The sequence below is a fragment of the Myripristis murdjan genome, chromosome 9, assembly GCF_902150065.1.
Source record: "Myripristis murdjan chromosome 9, fMyrMur1.1, whole genome shotgun sequence".
NCBI classification, from domain to species: domain Eukaryota; kingdom Metazoa; phylum Chordata; class Actinopteri; order Holocentriformes; family Holocentridae; genus Myripristis; species Myripristis murdjan.
In genome coordinates, this window is record NC_043988.1 from 25,162,788 (window position 1) to 25,185,124 (window position 22,337).

A 22,337-nucleotide genomic window follows, 5' to 3' on the forward strand; every position below is an offset into this window, starting at 1 on the left:
ATTAGAGTAGTTCACATTTCTTAATTTGGGGTCGCTTCGAGTGCTGCTGTCCAGTACATGCACAGAGCCAATGGGATATGTCTCACAGCTGAATCCAAAAAATGATTGAAACTCATCCTTTGAACACAGTGCCACTCACACTGCGATGACCTTCCTACAGCCAGTATAGTCCACAGATGAAACTTGTGTAAAGTGCAGTATGAGTGACCTTTGTATGTTAAGAGCATATTATATTAAATACTACATCTGATGCATAGTGTCTGAAATATTGTGTGATGGCTGGACGGATGGACTGACAGGTGGAGCGAGGGAGACAGATCCATTGTTTTCTCACTGATTTCATCTCTGTGGCCAACAAAATGTCCAGTCATAGAACCAGTTAAAATGAGACTATTTGTTTCTGAGGAGAAAAAAAACTTTTGTATAATTACAAATTGATAAGTGATTGTGAGATGGATACTCGATATTGGATGTTATTCGTGTTTAGTGTGATTCTGTGTCTTGTTAAGATCTATGGCCGGAAGTAACATAGAAGTAAAAAATGCCACTGTTAGTATATCTATGTATTTTTCTTTTCCAAAAGTACCCAGTTACAATTTCCAGGACTGTAATCTTTTTCAAACACCACAGCAAGCTTCCATCCTGGAAGGTTTTTTGAAAATCATTTGAATTGGAAAAAAAATATTCTCTTCCTCTCATCTCACTTCTTATCACTTTACCTTTGTCTGTTCCCTTGTCTCATCATAAAATGTTTGTGTGTGTGTGTGTGTGCACGCGCACGTGCATTTTTTTTTTTTTTAAGACTCTTAAACAAATTGGACCTTGTATTGTGGATTAGGCTTAGAGGAAAATTCTGGGGATTTCACTTAGCTGAGAAATGATCGAGCAAGGCAAAAATGTGAACAGCGTCACTAATAGATTCCTGTGAGCGTACACCCACACAGAGGGAGAAAGAGAAAGGAGGAATGAGAGATATTCACATAAAGTACACACCCTTGTCAGCCCCACAGGCTCCTCATTGGGCCCACCTAATGACCCTCACATGTCTCCCTCTGTGACACTAACATACGACCACAGAGCCCTGAGCCTTGATTGTATTAGGTTCATCTGCTTTTATAGTTGTGATCATGAGACCTCAATAAATTGGCCTCTTTCTTTTTTTCTGGGAAGACTTCTAGACCACATGGCAAAATGCCATACCAGTTCACATTAGTCTTTTATTGCATGGGTCCACGCACACACACACACACACACACACACACACACACACACACACACACACACACACAGAGACACACACACACTCACAGACACACACACACACACGTGCATGCTTGCCCAAAAGAAAGAGGCTGTAATGACACAAACAAATGCAGTTACAAAGGAGCCTTGATATGTATCAGTGGCGTCATGTCTTATGTGCCTTACATGCCTTTACTCTGACAAGGCTCTTCTACTTTATAACTACTATAATAATAATAACCAAGTTTACGAAGTGCATTACAGTGAAGACAAACAAGGTTACACAAGCAAAGAAGGTCACCGTGGCAAATAAAGATGAAGCTATTAAGTTGGGCAGGTGATATGAGCCCTGGTTAAAGTAAGAGGAAGAGGATGAGCTTGTAAAAACCAAGCAATATAGTGGAACATCAGTAATATTTTATGCAGTTGTGTATTGCTTGCCATATCTTTGCAGGATATACTTGAGTGATGATGCACCTTGCTGATGACGTATTTATTGGAACTGTCTAATGTATATGAAGTCATCAGTTGTTTGTCTGCATGTGTTTGACACACACACACACACACACACACACACACACACACAAAGCAAGAGGTCACAGTGCCAGGTTGAAGAGCAGTGCCCCTGGCGTCAGTGCTTTGTTCAAGGATGTTTCAGCAGGACAGATGCCTTCCAACACAAGGGCTTAACCCTGTCTCTCTACCTACTACACCACCTTCCTGCCCATTTGTCTTTGAGGGCGCTCATTCTGTGTCCTATAGCCTCTGTGGTGCTGCTCGTTAAACTTTGATTGGGTTGCCTTCAGCACTCTTCTCGTCTGAAGTAGGGCGATGGATGCAGAGAAAGAACACACTGTCATTTAATTCACTACTTTAACTGCTTTGCCTTGAGCACAGACAGTTGCTCTTTTAAAAACAGTTTCTATCCTGCCAACATAAATTCAGCTTGTGAGCGATGTAAGCCTGAGCCTTGTGCAGTTTTTCCTTTCTGTTCTTGATTTGATAAGATTTTCTACAGTGTGTAATTCAGAGAAGATAGTAATCTCTGGTTTGATTTAAAGAAGCTACCACAATCGCTAACATGCCTGCAACCATTAATTCAGTTCATGCATATAGTTAGACACCTCCCTGAGCCGTCCATTATTCATTTGCAGGTCAGACGTCATCAGCACTATAGCTCAGACACACACACACACACACACACACACACACACACACACACACACATATACATACACACACGCATAGATGCGTGCACACATGTAGCCCTGCTCTCCAGCTCAACTCAGATCCTAATTGTGTGTGTGTGTGTGTGTGTGTGTGTGTGTGTGTGTGTGTGTGTGTGTGTGTGTGTGTGTGTGTGTGTGTGTGTGTGTGTGTGTGTGTGTGTGTGTGTGTGAGTGTGTGTGTGTGCGGGTGTAAATGTCAGAGAGAGTGTGATTAGTGTCCTCAAGCACATATAGATGTGGTTAAATTTAGTGATGTGCTGACTATGGAATGTACTCTATCATCCCTGTGAAGTATAGGTCGTGTGTTAGAAGCGGGTAGTCTGTGATTAACTTATAGACCTCCTCTCTTCATTATGCTGTGAGCCGTGTGCAACCCGTGTTAACCTAACCAAGATGGTGTTAAATATTGTAGCTCACAAGAGTATGCTTTATGTTTATTTATCTTTCATTGACTATTGACCAATCGGTGGCGCTTACAGCCCGACAAAAGTTAAATATTCTGCCCCATTTCAGTGTTGAGTTGAAGGCTGCTGCTTTACTCAGCTCATCTGTTAAAAAGTATTCACAACCTCCAGTTAAAGGTGTCACAATACCAAAACTTTGATGGTTGATACAGGAACTGGTGAAATTGCATGATCCTCAATACAGATCCTATTCAGCACACACTCCCTTTTATATAGAAATTAACAAGTAAACATAAACTTTATGTTTCAGATATTTAAACATATAGGCTGCATTTAAATAAGAGCGCTGAGATACAAGTGCAACATCGGCCTGTAACCTTCAAGTAGAAAACAAAGCATGCCAACAAAATAAGGACTGCAAATTAGAGCAAATGAATGAAATGTCCTGTAACGGTAAATACAATGGTATGCTCTCATACAGTATGTGCTCTCATTGTGATTTACAGTCCTGTAAGCATGACCGCGTCTTTAAGTGCTTCAGTATTTAAACATACAGGCTAAGGCCACACAGAGATGGATTTAAAAAAAAACAAAAAAAAAACACTATTCATCTACTTAAAAAGAAAACTCCTTCCACATGGGAGCGTTTTAAAAAATATTTGTTCACCTGACAATGTAAAAACAGATGTGTTAGTGATAGTAGCAGTTACTCATAAGGACTGGAGTGGTTTGTTGACATTCCAAAACAGTGAAGCAAAGAACCTAGTGCAGGAGACGTCAGCATTTTCAAATAGTTTTGTGTACGGCTGTCCACATGACAACAGGAAAATGGCATTATCAAAACAATCCACTCTGGGGAGCTTTGCGTTTTTGGGGACCCCAAAACACAATTTTCGTGTGGACAGAAGGTTGTTTTTAAATAATTGTTTCCATGTGTCGCCATTTGAATGAGAGCACTGAGTCACAGAGTGAAGAATCAAGTTCTGTTGATCCTACCGATAGTAAAAACACTGGTAGTAGTGTCATTTCAAAGTTTTTAGTATTGACTTGGTACCTAATTATCAATTTTTGTGACATCCCTACTCCCTATAAAGTTGGGAAAGAGCTCAAAGGATTGTGCCACTTGTCACTGTTGTAATCCTACCTTTGCTACCCTGTCCTCCTGCAAAGCAAGGCACTAGTCTTCCAAAGCTACTCTGTAAAAAATCTCTCTTTGATGAGGAGTGCACAGTGTGATTTAAGGTTCTCTATTCTTTTTCAGTCGTGTGTCCCCCCAAACTCTTGTCTTCTTTAGTGTGTACTATGACTTAAACAAGAGGCACACTCATATCATTCACAGAGTGCCTTCCTTGATGTAATTCAATCAGGTGCTTCTGTAACTGTGTTATTCTCAGCTGCTCAGACCACCTTAGCTTCTCTATGGCACATAGGCCTATAGATGAATGCCAGGCTTTCCATCCTGTCATGCTTTAAATTGGATCAATTTTTTCTTCGTCTTCTCTTTACACGTGGTTCACAGCCTGTCATTGTCGCCGTAGGAGGGGATAGCTCTGGGTCAGAGATGAATTGAGTGTTTGTTTTACTGCAATATAATTTTAATATGACGCTAAGAGGATGTTAGTGGTAGTTAATGGTTCCTGGCTGATTAAACAAGCTTACTTTGTTCAGTATCAATGCTGCCTTTGGAGAACCCTGATGTTTGAATTTGCACCGACACACACACACGCACACAGGCACATTAACATATGTTTGCACAATCTTTTCTCAAGTATTGCATAAGGGCTGCAAACCTTCCTGAGTATTTTTGGACCAGTTCATGAATCAATTAACAAACAAATAGGCCAGTTGCATAAGACATCGTGTTGCATCATTGTGTCTGTGGATTATATTTTCAGAGGCCTCTCCCAGTATAGCTTTGTATGTTTTTGTTCACAAGGATGCACATATTTGTATGCATGTTCATATCTGCTTTTGTGTAGAGGTGAGCCTTGAAGGGTGAAAATCAGACGTGCACAGCTATACAGATCTTGCTTCACGACTTGGTATAACTTAGTGCAATCTATTGCAACTGGGCAGGTCGGCTCAGTTGTCTTGGATCCTACACGTAGTTAATAAAACATCATGGCTGTCAGGGAAAGATGAAGAACAGCTGAAAGCTAGAACTCTGGAGGAGGAGAGAGGGAGGAATATGAAGAAAGAGAAAGGGGAGACAGAGTAGAGTAAGAATTTGATTTGTAATTATTACACCCATTTTGTGTGAGGCTACAGATGAGAGGTAGAGGACTTTTCATATGACAGAATCTGATAGAGATGACTCAGTGATTAGTGTAATTATCCCCAGATCCTATCAGTCAAAAACAATCTGTTCTTTCTCTTTCCAAGCTGCTCCTGTGCGTCCCTCTCCCTTTCTCTCTGTCATGCTTTGCATACTCTATCTTGTGTATGTATGTATGTGTGTGTGTGTGTGTGTGTGTGTGTGTGTGTGTGTGTGTGTGTGTGTGTGTGTGTGTGTGTGTGTGTGTGTGTGTGTATGTGTTTGTACAGTGTGCTCATCGGTGTGTTGGAACTTATCTACAGGCTTGTGTATTTGTTGATTTATTTATTAGAAGTTATGTAGTTTTTAAAGAATCCCCCACCACCAATCCCACCACCACTACCACCACCACCACCACACACACACACACACACACATTCAGAATGAGAGGCCTTGTCTTTGTGACCAGATGAGTAGGGTCGTCCAGAGGGCTGAGGCAGATCAGGGCCATCTATGTCAGGCCACATCTGCGACTTTCCATCAATAAAACTCTCTCTGAGGCCAAACCCAAATCATTAAGAAGGTGCTTTTAAACAAGTGCACGGTGAATAGTTATGGACTGAAATCCTGACAGGAATTTTCCCTAGCTATACTCAAGGTTTTTATCTGGTGAATTTGGATAATCTGATCGCCATGGACAATCACGCTGCGCCAGGAAATTGCTTTGCCTATGGTCATGACCTCACTAACTTGTAATCTGCATCCTTTGCAGACTTGGAATGGAGTTCTTTTCCCTTTTGAGAGCTTTCTGATGTTTTCTTATCCAGGCTGCATACTGTACACTTGCCCCTAATATTATCATGTTAAATTCTTTTCTCTGCTGGTGTGTTATGTGCGGATTAGAATAAGAAAGCAGATTGAACATATACTCGGATGTGACTCAACAGTGTGTCTCAAAGCTGGTTTTGAGTGCCGCTGCGCAAAGAACACACTGGGAACCATTTAATGGGACATTATGTAACACTGCTAATTATTGTATGAACCTCATGTCCAGAGGAACTACTGAGTTCTCTGTCTCACCCTCAACTTATTTTTGAGTGCAATCATTTTGTCCTTTAACTATATTGTTATTGTTTGAGATGGTGCATTTATACATGCTTCACCAAATGATGGATGGTGTATTATTGTGGAAATAGTGGACACAGCTGAGAGATAGCCAAAAATAAGCACCGGAAGAGGAGGAAAGTTTAGTAAAATACAGACTCAAGAGTCAGTGAGGAAGAGGATTACATACAGATAGGTTTTACAGAGATTCCACAAGGGCTCTTCTTTTTGTTTAATAAGAATTACAGGTCTTATGCACAGGGCTTTGCTTAAAAATCCTTGAAAGTTTGTTGGTTTGAGGAAAATGATATAAAGCCTTGGAATCTTTTGAAAAATGAATGGAGATCCTCTAAAGTACTTGATATTTTGAAATTAAAATATAGCACTCAAAATTAATCAATAATTCTCTACCGTCTGGATTTCTCATCACATCCTGAAGCATCAGACACACCAACTACATAGCTGGCTTGTGTCTAACTCAGCCAAAGTCAGTAGCAGGAAGTGCTGCTTGTCAGCATTCTCATTTTTGAAAGATGTGATAATAATGGGCTGTATCTTGAATTCCCTCCAAAATTCAAGCAGTTGAGGAAGGCTGTCACTGTATTTTAGAGAGCAACTAGATTTTTGAAATTTAATACACATTCAAATATATAATTACTTAAAACAAATCATTCACAGTGACCATAATGTATCCCATCATTGGAGCAAATCACTCTGGGTGTTTTTGTTTGTTTTGTTTTGTTTTGTTTTGCATATTTAACATATAGTTTCGGAAACATTGCTGGGTGATGTTCAGGGAGTTTTTGGTCTGTTTTGCTGTGGTTAGCTTATCAGTTTAATTTTTTTAGGGACTGGAACCAGTCATTCCCCAAAGGTTCATAACATTTTGTCCAGTATTGTCTGAAATATTGAGCTTGAAGGACAAGGGATCTGTTGACTTTTTTGACTTTGAGTTTTGTATTCAAAATACAGGACCTAGAGCTGTTCAGTCAAAAATCACTTCAGCTCAATATTAGTGAGCTCATTATGGGGCCACTGTATTAGTTCTGTAGGCCCTTGTATTGACACTTATCTTTTATGCACTTAATTTTCATATGATGTCTTGACATTTACATGTTAGTGTTCTGAGCTAATTCTGTTTAATTAAATTTATTGGGAATTTTGAATTAACTTGCTCCAGTCCACTTGTCAACTAATTATCATATCTTTGGCTAGCCAGGTGTTACACAGTAGGTAATATTTTAAGTTCTACGTGAACATTTTCAGTCAGTTCCGTTCAGTGTTGCAATGAATCATGATACAAATTGTGACCCATGTATACTGTTACATTGTGACATTGTGACATCCATGCCAAAACCCAGCTTTAGTCAGACCCCAGTGTCAAAATTCATGGTGAAATGCATGGCGAATGGATAGACGGACAAATGGACAGACAGACAGAGCCCCATCCATATTCCCTGCTCTGATCTTCGATTGTGGAGGACAATAAAAATCAAGTAAATTTTGTGCTCGTGACCATTTAATAAAAATGACACGCTAGACCCAATAAAGCTAAGGAACTGCATTATTTCATTGTGAATGAATGGAGCCTCTGGTTCAGCAAAACACAGTGATGCAATCAGTTAGCTCATTTCCACTATAAAGAGCCGTGCCGTGCTGTTTGGCCTTGAGTGTTTCCATTGCTTATGGTATCAGTGAGTCGGTGTCATAGAATTAGAGAGGCGCGCTCGTTGCCATGGAGTTGTTATAGTAACAACTCCATAGTTGTTACATTAGCTTTTTGCTATTTTTTTTTTAATGGACAAAATCTTGTTTGAATAAAAAAGCCACCGGTCGCGGCACCAGTCGGCGTCAGGCAGTGCCGCGGCCGACCCGCCTGATGCCATCATCATCATCATCTTCACAGATGCTCTGCCATCTGCGCTTAGTGGTCACATTTCCATTTCCATTTGTAAGAAAAATGCAAACTAGGCTACACAACAGAATAACCCAACAAAAACCTCAGCAAGCAAATCAGTTTCTTCCATAATCTCTCCAGAAACTAATGTTTGTAAATAATAGCCTACTGGCTGACGGCTTAATGGTTGACACTTGTCACTTGTCAGTTTGTAGCAGCCTGGTTAACTGACATTCTAATGGACCAATCACGAAGGAGATCATATTTAGGCCCGCCTCCGCGGCCCCATTCTAATCGGGCCAGCACCAGATGTCAAACCGGGCTGAAATCTTTCACGGTTGGTTCCCGGAACCAAGCGGGCTGGTGTAGTGGAAATGAATGTGGAACCGTGAATTTCACGGCACGGCGCGGCATGGTACTATAGTGGAAAAATGCTAAGTGTGTCCAGGGTGTGAGGAAATCTTTACATGGATATTTGTGTTGATGCATCAGCAGATTTAAAAGAATCAGGATTTTTTGATTTGATAATATCTGGACTAAAGTCAAAAAAAAAAACTTACTCCAAAATAAACTAGTTGTGGTTGTGAGTACTTAAATTTCACCAATCATTGCCTTGAAAGTCACTGGAAAGTCTTTTAATATGATACCCAAGTGAGCATGCTAACCCTGTAAGTAGCTTAAATAGTACATTTTGATTAAGGATATAATATGTTGGGGTATAAATGAAATGGGTTCTGTAAAACAGAGAAAACATTATAGCTTATGTATCAATAAGAAAAGTGATCATATTTATGCAAATAGCCAAAAGCAGTATTGCTCTGTTAGCCCTAAATGGAATTGGACCTTCATTAATGTCATTAGTACCACCTGTGTTTGTGATATTTTAAGTCAAAATGGCAGCTGTGAAAATGGTCTGTTGGTCTTAGTTATTCAAGAAATATTCCAAAAATACTTTTCCTGTTTTATTGTCAGACCATTTCTATAAGAATTTTGTACAGCTGCCTTACCAGGGATGTAATGGATAGGTGAACGAGTTGTGAAGCTAAAGAAAGCAAGAGAGCAGAGAGAAAAGGTAAAGAAATCCTTTCTGCTGAAAAAATCAATGTTACTCATTTTCTCCATGACTCAAGCCTTGAGCCTGACACAAGGCTTGATTTAGTGTCAGTGATGCTACTTGCTTTTGGGTGTGCGCTTGTTTGCATTAGTGTGTGTGTGTGTGTGTGTGTGTGTGTGTGTGTGTGTGTGCATTGATGTGGGTGTATGCACCTTTCTATGAAAAACTCACAATTGGTAGATCCAGGTGTACCGTGTGTCTGTGTCTCTTTCACCTTATTAACATTCCTCCTGAATAGTCTTGGCTTACTTGCTAACTGTAAATAAATGCCCATCACATCGTTGTCCCTGGTGTTTGCTATCTGCCTGCTCAACAGAAACCTTGCTCCCCATTGGTCTGTTTAAGAAAGCTCATTAGCATGTCAAAAGACAAGCTGCAAATGCTGTCAGCATGAGCATACCACTGGATTTTCTCATTTATCCCCTCCTTGATGCTCAGATTAAACTTTCCCTGTTCAGTGAGACAAGATATTCTCTGCTTGTGTCAAAAACTCATCATAATTGCAGGATGGCTCAAGGTATTTTTGCACTACATCATACAGTTTAATAAAAAGCTACGCTTGTCACAAAAGGTCAACAGCCAGTAGAGTTGACCTGTGAGGACTTTTAATAGTGAAGATGTATCCATGTTAGACACTATTCAAAGGTCTATCTAGATGGAGAACTAGCTAATTAGAGTGCTTGTATATGCCTCCAGAGGCACAGTAAGACATGCATGCATGCACACACGCATTCTCTCAAATAGATTCCAAGTATATTGAAAGCTCCCCACTAATCAGTGAGCCGTTGGGGGGGGTCGGCTTAGTCACACCAAATGGTGTCGCTTGAGCTGTTGCTCTGAAATTCTCTTCAATCTAATCAGAACTGGCAGCTCCTAATGGCTCCTGATTTTTAATCCTTTCTCATCATGGGCCCACTTAGGCCTGAGCTACCACAATAGTGAACTGTGGCATATTAATTAAAGACTTTAATTAATAAATTAACTGGTAGAGAGAGGACCGGAGGATCCAAGAAAGAAGAGATGTACACACTGTGAGACTGGCTTTGAGCACGGCATTTGAATACCCTTCATGCCTGTGATTCTGTGTCTGTGTGGGTGGATGGTCAGTATGTGAATCCATATGTTGCATGTTGACAAAGCTATGAAAATATTGTGTAGTATAATGTCACACAGGTCTGGCCCATGGATGTGGTATGTCTAACTGTTGCTAACTGTCTTATGTGGTCCTGGAGAGGCAGATGTAACCTTTTCAGAGTCTCTGTTGTGGTAGATACCTATTCTATGGCTCTTTAATTCACAAACAAACATCTTTTTTCCCTGCATCTTGCTTCCCTTGCTTCGTCTCCTCCATCACCTGCACCTGCTAAGCGCCATGAGCCACAAGAACATCTTATCAATGACTGCTTTCCCACAGGAGAGAATATTGAATATGGATACTTGATGCAGTTGAAATGTAGCATCTTTCCTTAAGGAACGGTTAGTTTTCTAATTAGCTAAATTAATGGGGCAGAGCAATAATAGTAGGGACTATGATGATGATGATGATGATGATGATGATTATTATTGTTGTTGTTATTATTACACAAAGTGCTTACTATAATAGCAGATAACCAGCATTTATAATAAAACAATAAAAATAAGGAAAGTAAAATAGATTGAATTAGAACAACAGAATAAGACAAAGACAAAACAGCCATTAGATTGTTCAGGAGAAAGCAGTGGTAAAATGTGTCTTAAGATTTAGTTTGAAGGTGTCAACAAATTTAGAGCCCCTAAAACCCTCAGGTTGACTGCTCCAGAGTTTTAGGGCATAATTAACAAAGGCTCCCTCTCTGCGCCTTTCAGTTCTGACCTCAGGAACAATCAAGAGGTCTGAGCCAAAGGATCTAAAAGACCTAGCAGGCACATATGTAAGCATGTCAGAGACATAAGATGGAGTAAAGCCATGTAATGATTTAAAAACCAACAAAAGAATTTTAATATTAATTCTGTGACAGAGAGATAACCAATGTAAAGAATTTTAGATTAGTAATGTGGGCTCTCTGTGTGTTTGACCAGAATACCTGCCGCTGAAATCTGTATGAGCTGTAACTGACCAATAGCTTTCTTAGACACACCAGACAGAAGGCCGTTACAATAGTCCAGCCTGCTGGAGATAAAAGCATGTATTAACTTTTCGGTGTCTGCCTGGGAGAGAAACAGTGTGACTCTGGTAATATTCCTGAAATGATAGAGGGACACTATAGTCACATTTCTGATGTGACATTCAAAATGTAGGTCAGAGTCAATGATAACGCCAAGGTTTCTGACCTGTTCCCTGGTGTTATGGTCAGACAGTTTTCACTCTCAGCTTTTGCTCCAATAACTAGGATCTCAGTTTTGTCTTGAGCTGTAAGAAGTTCTGAGACATCCACATGCTTTATGTCAGAAACAAATCAGAATCAGAAGCAATCAAGTCATTGATATAACTGTAATCATTTGAGCTTACAGATACATATTGCTGGGTATTTTCTGTGTAATTACAGAAATTGATATTGTGATTTTCTAATAATAATATTGAGTGGTAACATAAACAGACCGAAAAGAAGCCTAAGATAGAGCCCTCCAGGACACCACATGCCAAGTCTGTTTTATCGGAGAAGTGGTTATCTATGGCCACAAAGAATTTTCGACCTGCTAAGTAGGACCTGAACCATTTAAGAACTATGCCAAAGAGACTGACCCAGTGTTAAAGTCTGATTTTATGATCTACAGTAGGTATGTCAAACTCAATCACTACCTACCTTGAGTACTTTCAAATGACTAATTGTTTCATCACATGGAATTAAAAATAACCAGATAACTGATATTTCACTAAAATCTGCAGTCATACATGTTTTTATTCATAAATGCACAGCACTGGCACAAATCCAACTAGAAATAAAGCTAATATTTTCATGTTAAACCATATGCCAAACTATAACAAAGTCTTTAAAAAGTGAAAGACCAAATCTTAGGCAGATTGTCTTCTGATTGTAAAAAAAAAAAAAAGCAAATGCAAAGGAACCCAAAACATAAGAATAGATAATAACTGTCTCGTAATGTCTCCTAAGGTTATATTCTGTCATTATGGCCACATCAGTTCCACATATGAGACAGACAGGTTGATCCCTATTGCAACAAACAGGTACTCCACCTCACAACTGTCTTGAAAACACCTGTTTTCCACTTCTTTTTTTTTATTATTTAATTTTATTATTATTATTGTTTACTTTACTTTTGGCTGGCTTGCTATTGAGCAACTTAACTAATAATTGTCTAGATCAGGGGTTCCCAAACCAGTCCTCAAGGCCCCCCTGTCCTGCAGGTTTCTGCCTTCATGCATGCCTTGTTCAGGTAGATCTGTTTCAGTCAATCAGCATGAAGCCCTTAAACGGATCAGGTGTGAAAGAGTAGAGCTGAAACAAAAACCGGCAGCATAGGGGGTCCTTGAGGACTGGGTGGGGAACCACTGGTCTAGATGCAAGCGATCAGCTGGGCTGCTGATGAGCTCATCACGTGGAGGAAGGGGAGTAGCCCCCATGTAGTATCTGCATGGGCAATATGGATCTGGCCAGAATTAGTAGAAAATCAAGTGATCTTTCACCAGATATAATTGTGCTGGTGAAAGTATTGAATGCAGCACTGAGATCTAACAGCACAAGCACAGTCAGCTTTTTCTCATCAGTGCTCGTTCTGTTCACAGTTTTGTCACATAAGAAATAATTCAGCTGGTTAAATGCAGTGATCAGCAGAGTGAGAGACAGATAGAGATGCCAATGACAAGTCTCCACTGAACATATTGAAGACTTGAAGCTGTTGTCTGAAACCATATAAAGATTTATTAGTAGAGAAATAGTGCCACAGGAAAGTTGTATACAGAGTGAAGTTCCCTCAGGTTGGTGATTTTGATATTGGCTTCGCTCTCTCTTAAACTCTGAATGTTGAAGATGGTGAGCCAATGGGTGAGCCATCTTATAATATTAAATCTCCCTTAATCTGATATGATGACGCATTTCAGCTCTGATGCCACCAACACAGCCAGTTGGATTATCTAAATAAATTAGATAATATTACATTATGAACTCTATTGCTTTGACACATGCTCATTACTGTGGGCATGAAAACTGCATCAGTTACATAAGGTGTTTTGTAGGTGACGGCTATGTACCCTTTAATGATTTATAAGCCAGTGTTGGCTCTGCTCCGCCTTTAGTTATTGGATGTGTTGCCCTCAATTTTCTCTCAACCTCCTCAACATCTTCAAGGCATTTTCTTCTAATTCTTCCTAATAGTGACCAATACAGTGGGCAATTGGCAGCAACAACTAAAGCTGTCGTTCCTTAACTAGAAAAGTATGAAGGGAAGGGTAAGAAGTTAAGAGAAGAGTGAGTGTTGAGGGAAAGAAGAGCTGGTTTGCTGGGTGTAATTGTTGCTTTGGGCACAAGGTGATAGATTGGTGAGTGCTGCCAAGATTCCCTTGCCAAGAACTGGAGGACAAAATTATTTTTTTGTAACATAGAGGTGGTGTTTGTTTATTTTCTGTAATTGGAGAGATAAAGCTTATTCTCCAAACATTACCCTCTGAAAATTCTCAAAACTGCTCTTGTATCCTAAAGCTCCCTATAAAATGACTACCCACCCACTCTGTACATACACACTGTGTATGCACACACACATACACACACACACACACACACACACACACAGACGTATACAGATGCAGACAATCTGTATTACCTAACATCTTGTGGGAATGTGCTGTTTTTAATATGACGCTGTACACTATGCTTCTCTCCTTAGGCTTTTCATTGGAGAAATCAGTGGATCTGCCCACCATGGAGAAGGTTGATGGCCTAAACAAAGAGACGGTGGTTCCATCAATTCAACAAAACAGACCTGCAGTAAGAACAACGATCTACATTACATCCTCCTACTGCCCTCTCCACTGTCTGACTCTCTATTTTTATATTAAGAAGTGTGGCCCTCCTTTATAGTGCACTAACCTCAGTCCCTTCACATGGTGCACATTCCATCCACATTTTTACTCCAAATCACAAGGGAACTTGTATAGTCCCATGTTGTTCATTGTCTGGCATTTACCAGTTCACACAATGTGATGTATTAGTCCCTTGTGCCATAATCCAGCGCAAACATCCATACAGAAGATCAATTCAAATGTCAGAAGAATGGTGTACTAACCCACAACTGCTGACCATGGAGGACATGAGACCATAACCTCAGAAAACTACAGGATCACCAGCCGCCTACATTTTTTAAAAAAATAGTTGAGGTTTTCAAATGGGAGCCTCGTATCACAGATGCACTGAATTATGTGTTGTTCACAATTAAGCAAAAGAAAAATGCTCTTGTTGCACTTTTCGTGTTGAAAAGCGCAATGTTGTAGCCTATTCAGCATTCAAGTGTTGTTAATTGAAAATGTGAAGAATTTCCCTCCGCCTATGGTCTCTGAGGAAATAGTCTCTCGGTACATTTCAAGGCCTGGTAAGTGAACAAGAAGAGTGACATGAGACATTTTGCCTACATAAGTATTATTTGATTGTTATTATTTTGAAACACACTTTGAGCTTTTCCCTTGTTTTTGGCAAGACTATAAAGACGTTAGATGCACTACAGCTGACGAAGCCAGCTTTTCTCAACCAGTGTGCTATAGCACCATGGGATGTCGTCTGGTTTCATCAGGGGTGCCATCAAAAAAATATTCTCACATTGCTGACATAATAAAATGGATTCCCCAAAAATATAGTTAAGCAATTTAGCAAGACAGCGTAGATCATTATCCACCTCACATGTCACCAAAGTTTACCTCACGTGACTCTTTCCCCATCACACATCACAATGTCAATGCTGGGATCAGAGCAAATGATGATGAAGTGTGCAAAAAAGGCACTGAAGGCTAGCTACCTCGTGTCCAAGATAGTAGTTAAACATTCAAACAGTAGCACACTTTCTGCCGTTATCTCTCAACATCTGAAAATTCTCAAGGAGAGATTTAGTCACTGTTTTCCATCAGAGTTTATTGCACAGTTTGACTGCGTCTGCAACTCTTGGAATTCATGTGCACTTGAAAGCTCAAAAGACTTTTATGCACTTGCAATTCTGATACTATTCTGTACAGTGTATTTGTATGAACTGAGCTTTTCAAGCTTAATTTACATCAAGAACAAGAACAGGGAGGGACTGAGTGCTGTGGACCATGTCTGCCTCTCATCCATCCCTGCCAGAGCAGGACGGTTGTGTGCATTTTCCTAGGCTCAGGTTTTCCATTGATGGTAAGTCACATTTACAACCCCATCACCACTGTCTGCCTCTTTCTCTCTCAATAACCCCTGCAGTGCACATTTTTTAATACATTTTAGACTGGATTGACTCGAGATTTTGCATACTTTTAAAGGGACCTGTGACTGAAAAAAGGTTGAGAAAGGCTGGTCTAAGTTATTAGCTGCACATTAAAATGTTCAAAGTTACATTTATTCTAACTTAGAGCACAGTGTAATGTACTCCATAATACACATGGGACTGTGTACAACAAAAAAACGGCTTTCTAGAACTCAGTTGCCGAGCTCTGTGAAAGCTTCTTCTTGCAGTAAAACGTGAACATGGCTTTATTCCCCACCCTATCCGGTAACCCTTTCAAGCTACTCAAAAACTTGCAGCTTGTTCAGAACTTTGCTGCCCACATCACTACCCTTTCCCACATCACATCACCCTCGTCCTCAAAAATCTTTACTGGCTCCCTGTCAAAGCACTCATTGATTATCAGATACTCCTCCTCACCCTCAAGGCATTTCATGGACTGGCCCCCTCTTTCATATCTCCTCTGCAATTGAACCCCCTCCCGATCCCCCCACTCCTTCTCTGCTGGTGCTCTCATCACACCCTCTTTTCGTCTGTCCATCATTGGATCTTGGGTTTTCCACAGCACAGCACCTCGACTCTGGGATGCTCTCCCCTCCCCACATAAGACTCCTGAACTCAATAGATCACTTCAAAAAACATCTTAAGACCCATCTGTTCTCCCTAGCCTACTCATAGCCCTTTCTCTCCCCTACAACACCATCTCACACCTTTCAACCCTTTAGTATCTCCCCCTCCCTTTCTCTCCCTCCTTTTACTACTATGTATTCCGCAGTGTATTTATGTGTATTTGTTTTAATCTCCTGTGACCATATTTAGGTTATGTTATGGTCCTGTTTCTCCACCCCACTGCCTTTATAATGTGCTCTTTAGTTTCCAGAGATGTGCATGAAAACTTGTGTATGTATTTTTTATTGTTATTAGTATTAATATTATTAATACATAAGCAATAAGTTCTTGAGTCCCAGTACAACTCCCTTTCATATCTGCTCTCACCACCCGACCTCCAGTAGATGTAAGTACCTACATAGCCTCGTACCTACATTTAAGCTTATCCCTAATACCCAGCTTTACTCAGTAACTTCTAAACTCACTATTGATTTGGACAATGGGTTATCAGGGTGTCTAACCCCTCTGGCTTGAAACGGCCCATTCAGCAGATCAGAAACCAAACTATATAGGCAAACTATAAGCCCAATTGTGTAAGGCAGTTTAAATTAGGAGCTGAAAATGTGTGAAAGTGTGCAGTGTATGGCTGCTCACTTATGCTTCCAAAACTGTTCTGTCATTTGATCAGTAACCGCTGCCTTAGTCATAAGATACATTTCCATGTTTAGGACCCTAGCTGATGTCGTTTTTTTTTCTCAGCTTAAGCAATTAGGATACACTGAAGCATTGAGAATAAGGTTGCGCTGCTATGCCACCATCACGTGATCGGAAATCGGGGCCGATCACGTGACTGCAGACTCGATTGGAACTCGGTGTATGTATATTTATTGTTATTATTTTTGAACACATTTACAATATATGGGCTACTAGTGATTAAAAATAAATGAGAATAAAATAGTATTTATTAACTACCAATGTTTACAGGCCGGGTCTGTGTCTGTGACAGACACCACTGAACAGCGCATGCACAGAGCATAGCAGCACGCAGCAGTTTGTTTTGAAGCTGAGGCTCGTGATATGCTGCTACTATGTCTGCTGTGTGTAAATATTTCAAAGAGAACGACGAGAACAATAGTTAGTTTGTTTCATAATGTTTTATTACAGGGCTCTCAAGTCTCACGCATTGGGCGTGAGACACACGCATTTCAACCCGTTCACACACTCACACGCCACACCTTGTGTTTCTCACGCAGAGAAATTACCAGGATAACGCCCACCAAGTTGCACCGCTATTTTTTATAACAGTGGTAGGGCCCTATAATTTCCGCAAACACGGAATCACGGACGAAATCGCACAATTAACCAAATAAAACGGAAACCGAGTCCAAAAGGCAAAGAAACTTTCCAGGCTACAGCAGCGCACTGACATGGATTGTGTAACAAAGCAAAGAGTTGCCACTCTGGCCTATTTTCACTGGCTAACAGCAGCAAACTGGCTTAGCTTGTCTATTCAGAGAAGCGGTATTACTTTGGCTTATTTTTCAATCTGTGTTATCACATGCATACTACTGCTCATTCATTGGTAGCTGAATTTGTTAGGTCTGTTTGATAAGTAATTTACATTGTTAAAACAAATAATAATTTAACATATCGTTACTGTAAAAAGTACTCTGTCAACCCTCAGGTGAAATAATTACTGATGCATCCTCTTGTCATTTTTGTTCAGTCATTAATAACATATCATTTTCACCTTTTATTACTATAACAACGTAATCATTAAATAAATAAATAAAGTGTTGTTTATTTGTTACCTCAATTAATTTAAGGTAATTTCTATTTCATTTGTGTGTATTCTAGTCATTAACATTAAAAACACACTCCCCCCGTGATCAGGACATCCCTACTACAAACTAATGATTGATTTCGATCATGATATATTGACATACTAACAAAACAATATACCAACAAACAAACTACTGACAAACAGTGATAAGTCTGATCCAGTCAAACAGTCCCAACATCCTTCCCACCTGAGCAGCTTTCTACTCAGCCAATATCCTTTCTGCTCAGCTCACTGACTCTTCTAGCGCCTCAGACTAAGTCTGTGCCACCTTCGTTATGCTGTACCTACAAATACCTAATTCACCTTAGAGCGTAAAGCTACAAAGTTTTGCTACAAATGCTTGGCATCCTACTCTCCACAGGACACAGTTTAGATTTGCAGCCCGACTGCTCCACCTCTGATTCCAATTCACTATAACTAAGCGTTTTCTTTTCATATACCTTATCTACCATTTCCCCCCATGGTGCTATGAGCTCCACAGAATATCCAGTCCACTGCTCAAGTCTGTTCTTCTGTCCTTAGTGATCACTATTTCTTGTGGGATATAAGTAGTTTCCCTAAATTTGCTGCCCTTTGCCATAAATCTCTCTGTCCTTAGATAATTTTTGATATTCCCACTTAAAACTGTATCCTTAAGAACAAACAATATTTTAATATCATCCTTACTACCAGTTAATTCTAAACATTGGTAATTCAAAACATTTCTAATTGTTTGCTCATAATTTTTGCTGTTAGATAATTCAGCACTTGGCTGTATAATCAGGTATATTCTTCTGTGGACAGATTTGTTTGTTATCATAACAAAATATGCACACAGATGTATATGTCAGTATGAACCTCACTAACACTGCTCACCAAAACAAAAGATTACCTACAGTAGACCTGATTAGAAAAGAGGGGGTGATACAAAGAATAGATAATATGTTTTACTGTAATGACAGAGTTTCAGTAGTGGTAGAAGTACATAATAGATTCAGATTTGTCACCTCCTCCCTTGCATATTCTCTGAAGATTGATCTACACAAGGAGAGAGACACTACTTTGATCACTATGGCTGTCTAGGTACAGGTGAATTTGATGATTAGGTGAATTTAAGGAGTGATGTGTACTCTTAAGATATCAAGCAGAAGTCCCTTTGGTTATGACAATGAAAAACACTGTTTATATGCTCACACAAGTAACTAGCTATTAAATGATCAATATTTCAATGCAAACTTTGCCATTATGGTAATAATGTGTGTTTAAATTGACTTTGTAAGATATTCCGTTGGGGTGCATTGCTCCATTTTATGTAATCCATCATCTTCAGTCATGAAGTATGTGTCATTGATGTTAGGAGATCCATGAGCCCAGTTCTCATCTAAGCGGCATAATCAATCAGAATGTCAAATATGACACTTCATCTCAGTTAGAGACAGGCACTGTATAATAATCATATTGGTGTCACTGATGATGATATTCAAGACACAACTTCACAACTGCATACAGTTCTGACCTGCAGTCACCAAGTGCACATGTGAAGTTGCCTGGTTAGGTATTATAGAGTAAACTTTTTGTGTCTGATGGTGTTGAGTTCACCCAACACAAGGGCTCACACAGGCCTGTATTACTTTAATTATACAATATGGATGTGACAATGTATTTTGTACTGTGGTCCCCTCTTTATTAGTTGTCATGGAGCGTGATGATCAAGGAAAAGCTGCAGACTTTGCCTCCCTACCTAGGCAAATTCAGACCAAATGTGGGACAGTGCTGCCACCAGTGCACTCCAGACAGTCTGGTGAGTTTGCAACACATAGGAGGAGGAATGTCACCGAGAGATAGCTGTAGAGGAGGGAAAAGAAGAAGAAAGAGAACGGAAACAGATGATTAAAAAAAAGTCATGCAATGAAATCTACAGATTTGTTTGTTTCTATACACTAATGCAGTGCTATGGGTTTCCCTCTTCTTGAGTTAACTGGAAGTCTTGGTATGAGTCAGTATGATTTATCTAATATCAATGAAACAATTGACTGCAAATTTAAACATAATACCCTCAGAGAGGACTGACCTGACACACTAAGCTCATTTAGCAAATTCAGAGAAGCCTAAATAGATGTCCCCATTCAGACAGCATCCTTCAGGGCCCTTGTAGGTTGTATTGATGTCTTTTATGTGATGAATGGGATTATGTCTGACAGTGCTTAATCTCGTTGATGTAATGACCCGGGTCAGCTGGAGATGTCTGTTTCTCTGTGTTTTGTTTTTTTCCTATGGCTCAGGGCAAAAAGCATGGAAAAAACACACCCTTTCTTGGCTTCAGGAACCTTCTGAGTGTCAGTGAGACAGACACCAGGTATTAATTAATGTCCAGTTAGACAAGCACACACAAATTCTTGCAGCCGCCACATTTCCTAACTGCCTGTATTGTGTGTTTTATATTGTAGGTACCGTGGCTGGCTAGTGCGGAGGGTGTGCTGTGTGCTGTTTGTGAGTGGACGTAAGGTTTACCCAAGTCCTGCGAGTAGCAGACTGGACAAAGTGTGTCAGAGCAACAGGTACCTGAGAGGAAAGAGGAGGAGAGGGGTATAGATGCCAGAGGAGAGTAAACATTTGATAGTCAGAGATATAGAAAATGAAACAGGTCTCCTCAGGTCTGGAGAGAGGGAAAGAAAAAGGAGCAGGGAAGATAAGAGATATAGAGACAGATATAGAAAATGAAGGCTAGCGTAGGGCCTGTACAAACCGAATGAAGGGAAATGGGATAACTTGGGACTGTCGCCAGACTTTCCCTGTCTCTGTCACTGAGTCCTCAGTTTGTATCTGTTGTTTTCTCTCCCTCAGATAATTGAGTTTAACCTTTATGTAACCTCTTTACCCAAGGATGTTGTTGTGTTACTGGAACGCTGGTGTTTGTCTATGTGCAGCACAAAAGCAGCTTTGTGCTATGGTAACCCTGCTGTCCTTTGACCACGTGTTACAGGGTGCAGGAGGCTCTCACAGCAGAACATAAAGCACCAGATGGGGGAGGCAGCCAAGGGCAACTCATCCGCCTCTCACCATACCTCCCCCTCATTAAAACCTGCATCTCTCCTGGCCTCTTACGGTGTGTACGAGTGGGTGTATGAGTGGGTGGGAGGATGAAGGTGTGAATGAGATATGAACAGAGGCTGAATTCTTCTTTGTGAAAAAAAGAAGCTGTAATATGCAACAATTTTACATAAAATAGAAAAAATAGGATGCATTATACATTACAACTGCGTGACCCAGTGTTTACATGCTGACAGGAAATCCCATCAGAAATTGGCTACCATGCACAAAAAATAAAAGAGTTGAAAGTCAAGCCAGATCTGGCTTATATCAGAGTTCATATGTAAGTGTGGAAAGTCTAAGTAGGTCCTGTGAATCTTCAGGTGAAATTATCCAAAACATCTTTATGGAGGTATGGAGAAATAGTAAAACGAAAAAGAGTTTTGTCCCAATATGCATTCATTACATTTTCTTTTCATGTTTTATTTACACAGGACTACAAATTTTCTCCATTATCCAACATCTTCTGATATTTGTTGCTGTGAAATATAATCTTTGTTCGTAGAACAATATGCCAGAGTTAGGAGGGAAAGACAACCATCCACATAACTGATTGTCAACATGAAAATCTTTATATTAAATCAAGAAATTGAGGTCTGTATTTAGAAAAAAAAAATGTAATTTCAAAATTGAAATTTAATAGGAACCAGGGCATTTTTTGGGGGCATTTCTGCTTTATTAGACCGTCACAGTGGAGAGAGAAAGGAAAGATAGGGAAAGAGAGGGGATGACATGCAGCAAAGGATCTGGGTCGGATTCAAACCCAGGCCGCTACAGCTTAGCCTCAGTTTTACGTGGTGTGTACTCCAAATGGTGAGCCACCAGGGGCCGCCAGTTGGTATATTTTTTTGTGCAGCTAGCTAACACTGCAAGATTCTGTATGTGACAGGTGTTAAGGTGCAGACTCTCCTAATTGAGGTGGAGGAGGGCATTGAAAAGTTGCAAAACAGTGAAAAGTTGTAGCTTAAAATTGGTAGTGGGTGTTACGTGTCAGCCTGTCTTTAACAATCTCTTGCATAACTGGAAACTTTTGAAGACACTCTCTTATCTGTCTCTCATAGTTTTAGGAATGTGTCCTCGAAATCTGCCCTGTATTTTCTCTGCTGCTCTCTCCCCTCTTTCGCTCTCTCTCTCTCTCTCTCTCTCTCTCTCTCTCTCTCACCCCTTCACTGCCTC

General features: G+C 40.1%; 1 protein-coding gene across 6 annotated transcripts in view; it reads left to right on the forward strand.

The window, feature by feature from the left end:
- Positions 1-22,337, forward strand: part of gpat2 (glycerol-3-phosphate acyltransferase 2, mitochondrial) — a 156,974-nt gene that overhangs the window by 111,570 nt on the left and 23,067 nt on the right. For 5 of the 6 annotated variants that reach the window (XR_003928706.1, XM_030059204.1, XM_030059201.1 and 2 more), the window contains exons 3-7: positions 14,066-14,166; positions 19,762-19,872; positions 20,354-20,427; positions 20,519-20,629; positions 21,055-21,177. Coding sequence is in view for 5 of the 6 variants with exons in the window: in XM_030059204.1 (XP_029915064.1) it covers positions 14,101-14,166; positions 19,762-19,872; positions 20,354-20,427; positions 20,519-20,629; positions 21,055-21,177 (485 nt within the window). In the remaining variant the exon portion in view is untranslated. The remainder of the gene's footprint in view (positions 1-14,065; positions 14,167-19,761; positions 19,873-20,353; positions 20,428-20,518; positions 20,630-21,054; positions 21,178-22,337) is intronic. The other variant, XM_030059205.1, reaches the window with a different exon arrangement.